The sequence below is a fragment of the Ceratotherium simum genome, chromosome 7 (assembly GCF_057802395.1).
Source record: "Ceratotherium simum simum isolate JZ-2026a chromosome 7, ASM5780239v1, whole genome shotgun sequence".
NCBI lineage: Eukaryota > Metazoa > Chordata > Mammalia > Perissodactyla > Rhinocerotidae > Ceratotherium > Ceratotherium simum.
Genome location: NC_141906.1, coordinates 76,818,732 through 76,831,275, shown reverse-complemented (window position 1 = coordinate 76,831,275; position 12,544 = coordinate 76,818,732). Strand labels below are relative to the sequence as shown.

General features: G+C 35.1%; 1 protein-coding gene across 1 annotated transcript in view; it reads right to left on the bottom strand.

The window, feature by feature from the left end:
* Positions 1-1,460: 1,460 nt before the first annotated feature.
* The window catches only part of CHEK1 (checkpoint kinase 1), a 28,247-nt gene continuing 17,163 nt past the window's right edge, over positions 1,461-12,544 (bottom strand). Inside the window, exons 12-13 of the mRNA XM_004438433.3 lie at positions 4,084-4,185; positions 1,461-2,328 (exon numbers count right to left, since the gene is read on the bottom strand). Coding sequence (XP_004438490.1) covers positions 2,233-2,328; positions 4,084-4,185 — 198 coding nt within the window. The 3' untranslated portion in view covers positions 1,461-2,232. The remainder of the gene's footprint in view (positions 2,329-4,083; positions 4,186-12,544) is intronic.

The window sequence follows — 12,544 nt, the reverse complement described above, 5'->3', positions numbered from 1 at the left end:
TTCCAGATATATTTTGAGGGTAGATCAATAAACTGAGTGTCTATTTCTTCATTAACCAACTATTTATTGCATGCTGTAATGTACCTGGCACTGCTGTAGGTGCTGGGGATACAGAACTGAACAGGACAGATAGGGTCCTTGACCTCAAGGAGCTTACATATTACATATTCCAATGGGGAAAAGAGACACTTAATAGATAAATAAATATATCCTATAGTGTCAGATAATAAGTGTTACAATGAAAAATAAAGGAAATAGAGTGAGATAAAGGTAGGGTAATATTTTAGATAAGCCAGGGAAACACCTTGCATAGGAGGTGACACTTAAGGGAAGACTTAAAGTGAAGCACAAGCCACACAAATATTTGGGAGTAAAGTACTCCAGGTAGAGGGAACAGCAAATGAAAAGACCTTGAGGTGAGAATGTGCTTATGTAGTGAGGAGACCAGCAGAGCCAAGGTGGCTAGAGCAGGATGAGTAACTGGTTAGTGGCAGATGAGGCCAAAGAGGTGGCTAGAGGGCAGATCCCATAAAGCCATGTAGGTCATAGAGAAAATTTTGCATTTTGTTTGAAGTGTGACGAAAAGCCATGAGAGCTGACAGTAGGGGAGGGATACCTGATTCACATTTTAGAAGGATCATTCTGACTGCTTTTCTGAACTGCTGAAGGATAAGTAATAGGAAAAGTGAGAAAACAGTGCCTTCGACTAGAGTGCTACTAACAGAGATATGAAGTAGGATATATTTTGGATATGTTTGCTGAATTAAATAGGATTTGCTGAATTGAATGTAAAATATGAAAATCATGTCAAGGATGATTTCTAGGGTTTTGGCTTAAGGAACTGGGGAGCTGAATGTAACATTTACTGAGATGGGGGACACTAGGGAGGAAAAGGTTGGAGGACAGGGATCAAAATTGGTTTTGGTCATGTGATCACTATTAGTCAAGTGGAAATATCAGGTAGGCTGTGGCTATAAAAGTCTGGAGCTCAGCGGACAGGTCAAAGCCAGAGATAACTTTGTTTTTGAGAGTTACTAATGGGTGAGAATTGTCAAATTCTCAAGAACAAAATTTCTTTCATATTTGAGAATTTACGGGCTCAATTCTTAGGCATTGCCTATTAGTTCAAATTTATTCCTCCTATGGGTATACTGCAGTAACACAATTTACCAATATACACTAATAATTGATAAACTCTAACCATAAAATTTCATATGTTCTTGGCTTCAGACTAAGATAAGTGATTTTTATAAATTATCAAGAAAAAGGAATACAGACCCCAACCTAATACATTCAAAAGTTAATATAAATTTTATTAAAAGAACAAAGTCTTAGTAAATCCAATTGGTAAAAGAACCAGGAATCAGATTTATTTCTATTATAGCTTCCTTACTTCTCCCTCCTCTTTTATTCCTTACCACCTAGAAGCTTAGTCACCAATAAGTTCACAGAGTTAACTATTCATTTTCAAATAGAATTTATTTTTTAATAAAGAATTAAAATATGGCTGTGAAAGTAGAAAATAATATAGAAAAATATTTAAAATGTGCAACAGTAATTTTAAAGATAGTTAAGCACTAGAGTTTATGCTCAACTTCTACTTGAAAAACCAACCAGTATTTTATATTATTAACTACACCAAAAAAACCATATCTACTTGCAATTTTAATTAATAGTTATAATTCAAAGACAGGGTTATATACCTGGCCAGGTCCTTTTGAAAATATAAGTACAAGTCTTGGGGATATATTTTTTGAAGTTGACATCACTTCATAGACTGATAAATCTACTGTCCAAAAGTCAGAGGATTGTTTTTACTAATTCATCCATATAATTAAATCAATGTGGAGGAAATATGTATTTTTTGGCAGAAACCAAATGTTTTGTTAAAAACAGGACAAAAGTATCATCTTTCATTATGTTGGTATAAAAGTTAGTAAACTCATGTATCCCCAAAGCTTGGTTTCCACCAGGTGGGTCTCAAATTCAGACACTAAACACAGATGAAGAAATATTTAATGAATTCTATCCACGTTTCCCCAAAGTTTTATTTATAATTAAAATATAGGTATTACTTGTATGAAGAATATACAAAAAGCAGTGGAAAATGTTTTGGGAAGATGACTCTTCAGGGTTGTTTGCAGTTTGCAGAATAGGATAATCTTCTCTAGGAAGAATAATGTCAACATAGCAGCACTATATTCACCAGGAATCTCAGAGCCAATGGATCTATCATGTGGCAGGAAGCCAAACCTTCTGGCTGCTTACAACATCACTCAGCTTCCCTTTAATCTTCAGGAAGTGTCTCTTGAATTCCAATCCATCACCCTATATTAGGAATAATATCCAAAAATAATATCAAAAAAAAAAACAAAAACACTATGCCATAAAATCAAACTTTCTTTAGTGGTAAGTAGAGACAAACATCCTTAGGTATGTCCAGCTACAATTCCCTTCAAGTCTTCTAATGAAGACCAAATATCCTGGTAGAAAAAATAGCTACATAAATAATTCTGACTAGATAGCCGGCCCATCATTATTCCCATCACACTGGTCTCAGAGAGCAGAAACAATGACATCCTGTCTGTTTCAAGCGTCAGTATCTCTGGACATAAGTCATTTTCCATAGGGCTTGGGGTTTGTACACTAAAAATAACAACTACAAGACTTGACAAAATACTGTGGCAACAAAGTCAGTGATTCAGTTATGAGAAGAATTTCACTACACCAAGATCTTAATAATTTCATTCCATACCAAGCATTTGGACAACAGTATCCCAGCAAATCTCCAGTATAAAGAATGTGATCTACTCCTCCAACCTCCTTTAATTTTTTTTTTCCTTTTTTTTTTGTGAGGAAGATCAGCCCTGTGCTAACATCTGCCAATCCTCCTCTTTTTTTGCTGAGGAAAACTAGCCCTGGGCTAACATCCATGCCCATCTTCCTCCACTTTATATGGGACGCCCCCACAGCATGGCTTGCCAAGTGGTCTGTCGGTGCGCGCCCGGCATCTGAACCAGCGAACCCCGGGCCGCCGCAGTGGAGCGCGTGTACTTAACTGCTTGCGCCACCAGGCCGGCCCCCCAACCTCCTTTAGAGTGACGTACAATCTCTCAGGAAATAGAGAAAATTCTATTTTGGTCTTACATATCAAGGGCTTTAAAAACTATAAACTCAGAACCAATAATTTCTAAAGAAATAATCAGAAATGTGAACAAAACTCTATGTATAGGAATATTATTATAGAATTACTTGTAATGGATAAAAGTTCATTAACTAAATGTGCAAACATTTTTGAAAAATCATAATTTTTATTAAAAAATATTCTATATGAATTCAGTAAGAAAAAGTTTAGAATGCTTGAAAATATTGAGTAATTACTGCTAGACAGTATAATTTAAATTATTTTTATTTTCTTATTTGTTACTTATTTACATTTTCTATAAAAAACAAAAACCTGGGGCTGGCCCAGGGGCGTAGTGGTTAAGTTCAGAGCACTCTGCTTCAGTGGCCCAGGGTTCGCAGGTTCAGATCCTGGGCACGAACCTATACCACTCATCAAGCCACGCTGTGGCGGCAACTCACATACAAAATAGAGGAGGATGGGCACAGATGTTAGCTCAGGGCGAATCTTTCTCACCAAAAAATAAATAAACAAATAAAAACCAAAAACGTTTATAATAAGGAAAACGTCATTTGAAAAAACTATGTTTAAGAAGAATAATGACAAGAACAAATGTTCAAAATATTAAATGAAGAAAGCAAATTACCATATATTTACAAATGCCATGTATATATAAATATAATGCCATTTAAAAAAATCTCCACCTAAGACTATTTCCATATGGTATATACTATAAGCAGGAGAAAGACTACTATAATGAAATATATCAAAAATAAGTCTGTGTCCTCTCTAGATCATAAGATCAAACTTGATTCCTATTTTCTTTTTAATACTTTTTGTATTTTTAAAATTTCTACAATGAACATGTGTAATACTTCTTTAAAAATAGCAAAACAAAGTTTTTTTAAAAAATGTGCTCTTCAACAAAGTTTTTTAAAAAAATGTGCTCTTCTACATACCTTAGAAAGCCGGAAGTCAACCAAAATCTTCTCATCCATTTCTACCAAATTCACTTTGAAAATCAGTTTATTGTTTCTTCTATCAGTTGTTGATACAGTAACCTAAGGCAATAAAAATAAGGTTAAGCTAGATGTGTGGACAGAGAATACTCTAAACTAAAACTATAATCTCAGGTCAATGACATTACTGGAATAAAAATTTGAGAGGCACTTCTATAACAGAAGCAGTGCCAGATGAAAATCTCACTCCTTCCAGGGACTTCCCTCTCCCAAGTGGGTGTGTGTGCTCAACCCAAACCAACCTATAAACAGGATGCAGCCCCATTACCAGGATTGAGTCTTCACAACAAGATAAATTTAGAATTTTACCAAAATACAACTGAAAGAAGAGACAATTGAACAGAATAAAAATAGGATGGGAGGAAAAACAAGATTATTAAAACATAAGAAAGAAAAGGAGAGGCCAGATTTGTGGCTGAAAAGCTACAGCAGCAATCAGAAGACGGCGAAGGTTTTGAACGGCCTTGCCTTCCACTTCCAGTGTTTTAGAACACCTTCCACTTCCAGTGTTTTAGAATACCTTCCACTTTCAGTGTTTTAGAATATTCCTATGGTCTATAAAGAAGCCTAGGCTAGATGAGCAACATGAAAAGAAAGGCCCAGCCAACAGTCAGCACCAAGACCCCAACGTGGATGAGGCCATCTTAGACCACCAGCCACAGTAAAGCCATCAAATGACTACAGATGGATAAATGAGCCCAAGCAAGATGAGGAGAAGATTTGCCCAGCTATGCGCAGCCCAAATTACAAAAACATTTGTAATAATTTTCACTTCAAGGAATGACTATAAAAAATATACAGTGTACCACAATTGTGAAATACTGGAACAACACATGTTCTGGGAAGACACTCAACACATCTGAATTAAGCTATTAAACTTCAAAGAGGAAAATTCTTAAAGGATTCAGGCAGCAAGAGTGAATCAAAAAATGATGTCAGTGAAAATGGAGAAGTAAGGATCTCCAAAAGCCCACTAACTCCACAAAAGCAATTAAAAAAAACTGGCAAAAATTGTCAGAATCAATTTTTTCAGAACACTGGAAACTAAAAGCTTGCAGCAACACAGAAGCAGTCATACAAAACAGGTGAAACTCAGTAAGAATAGTGAGCTTTCCCACACTGTAACTTAACCTGTTCCCATTCCCCACTCCTCAGCTCAACAGTAGCCTTGAAAATAACAGTCCACATTCCAGGTACAGGTACAAGTGGCAGCACAATAAATCTCATTCACAAATTGTCTTCAGCTGATCTGGCTCCCTGGAAGACCTGCTCAGAACACTTGTCTTTATTTTGCCTGACTGACTAGAATTCATCTGTGCTAAAGCTGCCACCTGGGAAGCATTTGTCAAAAACATTTGCAGGCAAATGCTTTAGCCTCTGCTTACTGAGGCAATAGATAACAGTTGGGGCAAACAACAGATTACTCAAAAAGGTTGGAAGGAAAGGCTGGGGAGTAAGATGTTTTTGAGAGATAAGGGCTTTGAAAATCTTTTACATATTCCTGGGAATGTAAGGGTGCACAGGGCAGTGGATCTTTCTCAGGAAAGATCCGAGAAAGCCCTAAGCTTTACCTCTGGCTGACTATGAGGCATTGGACAAGCAGGAAGTGAAGGCTAAGGCAGAGTTGTAAACTGCCTGGCTGAGTATTAAAGGCATGTCCCAACATTCACACAGAACCTTTCTGCAGAAATTAGATTTTTTGGTTCCAAAAATTTAAAGAACTCTCTGCACAATGATTAGCTGACTTCCAAGCTAAGAAAACAAAGATTTCAGAGGCTACACATGACAAGGAATACAAACTTTGCAAAATGAGATCAGAAAAGTCACTAAACAATCAACAACTACATCAAGGATCAACAACAAACCCTGGGAAAATGGGAAAATCTGATTTCCAGAGCTGTCACATTATAATATTCAAAATGTCCAGTTTTAAACAAAAAAATGACAAAGCATATAGAGAAACAAGAAAATATGGCCCATACACAGGAAAAAAGCAATCAATAGAAACTCTTGCTAAGGAATAGAGAGAAAGAAGAAGGAAAAGAAATGAATAGAGCCTAAGAGATCTGTGGGACATCATCAAGTGTATCAGAACATGCATAATGTTAAGTCCCAGAGGGAGAGGAGAAAAAAGGCAGAACAAATATTTGAAAAAAGTAATGGCCAAAAACTCTCCAAATTTGATGAAAAATTACCTACATATCCAGGAAGCTCAATGAACTCCAAGTAAGATAAAATGAAAGAGATCCACACTGAGATACATCACATTCAAACTCTTGAAAGGCAATGACAAACAGAGAATCTTGAAAGCAGCAAGTGAGAAGTGACACATCATGAACAACAGACACTCAATAACATTAACAGCTGATTTCTCATCAGAAACCATGGAAGCCAGAAGGCAGTGGGATGACATACTCAAAGTGCTGAAAGAAAAATTGTTAAGCAAGAATTATATATCTGGCAAAACTATCCAGCAAAATGAAGGAGAAATTAAAACATTCCCAGTCAAAATATGAAAGAGTTTAAAACTACCAGACCTGTCCAAAAAGAAATGCTAAAGTAAGTCCTTCAGGCCAAAATTAAAGGGTACCAAATAGTAACCGAAATCTACATAAAGAACACTGGTAATTTACATAGGTAAATACAAAAGACGATATTAATGAATTTTTTGTTTGTAACTCCTATTTTTCCTACCTAATTTAAAAGACAACTATATAAATCTATGTTGATGGGTACACAATGCATAAAGTTGTAATTTGTGAAAATAACAGCATAAAAAAGGAGCAGATCTACATAGAAGCAAAGTTTTACATACTATTGAAATTAAGTTAGTATTAAGTCTAACTAGACTGTTATAAACTAAGATATTTGCAATCAGGGCAACCACCCAGGAAAAAAACTAAAAAAAAAGAGTAAAAGAAATGAAAAAGGATTTTAAATGGTACACTAGAAAGTATCTATTGGAAAAAAAAAGGCAGTAATGGAAAAATTGAGGAACAAAAGACACAAGATACAGTAGTCCCCCCCATCTGCGGTTTTGCTTTCCACAGTTTTCAGTTACCTGTGGTCAACCTCAGTCCAAAAACATTAAATGGAAAATTCCAGAAATAAACATTTCATAAGTTTTACATTACATGCCTTTCTCAGTACCATGATTAAATCTCACATTGTCCTGCTCCATCTCGCCCAGGATGTTAACTACCCCTTTGTCCAGCATATCCACACTGGATACACTACCCATCCATTAGTCACTTAGTAGCTGTCTCAGTTATCAGATCGACAGTTGCAGTATTGCAGTGCTTGTGTTCAAGGAACCCTTATTTTATTTAATAATGGCACCAAAGCACAAGAGTAGTGATGCTGGCAATTTAGATATGGCAAAGAGAAATCATAAAGTGCCTCCTTTAAGTGAAAACATGAAAATTCTCAACTTAATAAAGAAAGAAAAAAATTCATATGCTGAGGCTGCTAAGATCTACAGTAACTTTTATTACAATATATTAAAATAGTTCTATTTTATTATTAGTTATTGTTAATCTCTTACTGCACTTAATTTATAAATTAAACTTTATCATAGGTATGTATGTATAGAAAAAATAGTTATGATTAGGGTTCCATACTATCCACAGTTTCAGACATACACTGGGGATCTTGGAATGTATCCCCCATGGATAAAGGGAGACTACTGCATGAGAAAAACAGCAAAAAAGGCAGAAATAAGTCATTTCTTATAAGATCATGTTAAATGTAAATGGATAAAACTCTCCAATTAAAATGGTGAGATTGGCAAAACAGATTAAAAAAATATAATCCTATAAATATATACTGTCCATAAGAGACTAATTTTAGATTCAAAGACACAAATAGGTTGCAAGTAAAAGGAAGGAAAATAGTCCATGCAAACTACAACCAATACAGAGCTGGAGTGGCTCTATTAATATCAAACAAAATAGATTTTAGCAAAAATTTTTGCAAGAGACAAAGGACATTATATAATGTTAAAAGGGTCAATACATCAAGACACAGCAACTATAAACATGTTTACCTAGTATCCAAACTCCAAAATACATTAGGCAAAAACTGACAGATATTATAAGAAATAGAGTTCAGCAATAGTACTTGAAGAGTTCAACACTCCACTCTCAATAATGGATATAAAAATTAGACAAAGATAAACAAGGAAATAAAAGATATGAACAACACTATAATGCAACTGGACCTAACAAACATAAAGAACACTTCACCCAACAACAGCGAAATACACATTCTTCTTAAGTACACACGGAACATTCTCCTGTACAGACCATACGTTAGGCAACAAAACAAGTCTCAATAAATTTAAAACGATTTAAATAATATTAAGTATCTTCTCTGACCACAATGGAATGCAATTAGAAACCAATAATAGAAGGAATTTTGGAAAATTCACAAATATGTGGAAATTAAAACAACATACTTAAATAACCAATGGGTCAAAGAACAAATCATGAGTGAAATTAGAAAATACTTTGATATGAACAAAACTGAAAACTCAACATACCAAAACTTGTGGGAAGCAGCAAAAGCAGTGCGTAGAAGTACATTTATGCCTATAAGCACTTAAATTAAAAAAGAATGATCTCCAATCAGTAACTTAACCTTCCACTTTAAAAAAATAGAAAAAGAAGAGCAAAGTAAATCCAAAAGAAGGAAATAATAAAGATAATAATGAGATAAACAAAATATAGAATAGAAAAACAGAAAAATCAATGAAACCAGAAGTTAGTTCTTTGAAAAGATAAACAAAATTGACAAACCTTTAGCCAATTTGACCAAGAAAAAAAGAGAAAAGACTCAAATTACTAAAATCAGGAAGAAAACTAGGATCTTAATACTATGAAAAATTGTATGCCAACAAATTGGAAAACCAAAATGAAATGTATAAATTCCTAGAAACAGAAACTGCCAAAACCGACTAAAAAAGAAATAATAAATCTAAATAGATCTATAACAAGCAAAGCTATTGAGTCAGTAATCAAAAAATTTCCAGCAAAGAAAAGCCCAGGACCAGATGGCTTCACTGAGAATTCTACCAAAAGTTTAAAGAATTGGGGCTGGCCCCGTGGCCTAGTGGTTGAGTTTGGATGTGCTCCGCTTTGGCGGCCCGGCTTTGGTTCCCAGGAGCAGACCTACATGACTTGTGAGCAGCCACGTTGTGGCAGTGACCCACATACAAAATAGAGGAAGACTGGCAACAGATGTCAGCTCCGAGCTAATCTTCCTCAAGTAGAAAGAGGAAGACTGGTGACAGATGTTAGCTCAGGGTGAATCTTCCTCAGAAAAAAGAAAAAAAAGTTTGAAGAATAAATACCAACCCATCTTAAATTCTTCCAAAAAACAGAAGAGGAGGGAACATTTCCCAACTTGTTCTATGAGCCCAGTAGCACCCTGATACCAAAATCAGACAAAGACATTGCAAGAAAACTATAGACCAAATCCCTTGAAAAAACTGAGTAAAAAAAATTCTCTGCCAGCCCTGATGGCCTAGTGGTTAAAGTTTGGCATGCTCCACTTCAGCAGCCCGGGTTCAGTTCCCAGGATCAGAACCACACCATTCGTCTGTCAGTAGCCACGCTGTGGTGGAGGCTCACATGGAAGAACCGGGACTTAAAATTAGAATATACAACTAGGTACTGGGGCTTCGGGGAGAAAAAGAAAAAAGAGAGGGAGATTGGCAACAGATGTTAGCTTAGGGCAAATCTTTCCCAGCCAAAAAAAAAAAAATCCTCAACAAATACTAGCAAACCAAATCCATCAACACACTAAAAGGATTATGCACCTTGATCAAATGGAGTTTATCCCAGGAATGCAAGTTGATTCAAAATATGAAAATCAATAAATGTAATATACCCTATTAACAAGGAGAAAAAGCAGAAAGGAAAAAATCCCAAAAGATCATCTCAAGAGATGCAGAAAAAGCATTTGAAAAAATATAACATCTTTCCTTAATAAAAACACTCAACAAACTAAAAATATAAGGTTCTTCTACCTGATAAATGGTATAAAAAACCCACAGCTAACATCATACTTAATGGTAAAAGACTGAAAGTTTTCCCCTAAGATCAGGAATAAGAAAAGGATGTCTGCTCTCGCCATTTCTGTTCAACATAATGCTGGAAGTCCTAGCCAGGGCAATTAACCAAAAAAAACAGAAATGAAAGTATCCATACTGGAAAGGAAGAAGTAAAACTTCTAAATCTCTATTTGCAAATAACATGGTCTTATATATAGAATGCCCTAAAGAATCTGCAAATAAACTACTAGAGCTAATAAATGAGTTCAGCAAATTTGTAGGATATAAGATCAGTTAAAAAATATGCAAAAAAAGTTGCATATCTACACACTAGCAATGAACAATTTCAAAATGAAATTAAAAAACATTCCATTTACAATAACATCAAAAAGAATAAAATCTTAGGAGTAAATTTACCCAAGGAAGTGCAAGACTTAACACTGAAAACTACAAAATATTCTTTAAAGCAATTAAAGAAGACATAAATAAATGGAAGACATCCTATGTTAATAGACTTGAAGACTTAATATTACTAAAATGGGAATACTCCCCAAATTAATCTACAGATTGTAATCCCTATCAAAATTCCAAATGCCTTCTTTGCAGAAACAGACAAGCTAATCCTAAAATTCAGATAGAAATGCAAGTGACCACAAATAGCCAAAACAATCTTGAAAAAGACTAACAAACTTAAAGATTCACATTTTCCAATTTCAAAACTTACCACAAAACTACAGTAATCAAAACAGTATGGTACTGGAATAAACACAGACATAGAGATCAATGGAATAGACCTGAGAGTCCAGAAATAAACCCATACATCTATGGCCAATTTATTTTCAACAGAGTGCCAAGATCACCCAATAGAGAAAAAATAGTCTTTTCAACAAATAGTACTGGAAAAACTGGATATCCACATGTAAAAGATAGAATTTGGACCCCTACCTCACATCACACACAAAAATTAACTCAAAATGGATGAAAGACCTAAATGTAAGAGCTAATTCTATAAAACTATTAGAAGGAAACAAAGGTTAAATCTTCATGATCTTGGATCAAGCATTATTTTCTTAAATTTGACATCAAAAGCATAAGCAACAAAAGAAAAAATAGATAAACTGAAATTCATCAAAATTAAAAATTTTTGTGGGTCAAAGGACACTAACAAAAAAGTGAAAATAGGAGAATTTTCTCTCACAGGATGGGAGGAAATATTTACAAATAAGACATCTAACAAGGGTCTAGAGTACAGAATATATAAAGAGCTCAACAGTAAAAAGAGAAACAACCTGGTTAAAATATGGACAAAGGATTTGAATGGATATTTCTCTAAGGAAGATATATAAACAGCCAATAAGCATATGAGAAAATGTCAACATCATTAATCATTAGGGAAATGCAAACCAAAAGCACAATGAGATAAAACTTTACAAAGACAGCTATAATCAAAAAAGCAGAAAATAAGAAGTGTTGGCAAGGATGTGGAGAAACTGGAACTCTTATACATTGCTGGTGGGAATGTAAAATGGTGCAGCTGCTTTGAAAAGCCACTTGGCAGCCCCTCAAAAAGTTAAACATTGAGTTACCATATGACCTAGCAATTCCATTCACAGGTATATACCTAAGAAATTGAAAACATATTGTTATGGGCTGAACTGTGTCCCCTCAAAATTTGTATGTTGAAGCCCTAACCCCCGGTACCTCATAATGTGACTGTATTTGGAGACAGGACCTTTAAAGAGGTAATTAAGTTAAAATGAGACCATTAGGTGGGTCCTAATCCAATCTGACTGGTGTCTTTGTAAGAAAAGGAAATTAGGATACAGAGAGAAACAGATACGAGGGATGTGTGCATACAGAGGAAAGACCCTATGAGAAGGCAGCAAGAGGGTGGCCATAAGCAAGCCAAGGAGAGAGGCCTCAGAGGAACCAATCCTGCTGGCACCTTGATCTTGGACTTCAGTCTCTAGAACTCCGAGAAAATAAATTTCGGTCGGGTAAGCCGCCTAGTCTGTGGTATTTTCTTACAACAGCCTTGACAAACAAAAACACATGTTCAAACAAAAACTTGTAAAAGAATATTAATTGCAGCATTCTTCATAACAGCCAAACCATAGAAACACCTCAAATGTCCATCAACAGATAAGTGGATAAACAAAATGTAGTCTATCCATACAATGGAATATTATTCACCTATAAAAAGGAATAAAAGTACTGATAAATGCTGTAACATGGATTAACCTTGAAAACATTACACTAAGTAAAAGAAGACAGACACAAAGAGCCATATATTATATGATTCCATTCACATGAAATGTCCAGAATAGGCAGTCCATAGAGACAGAAAGT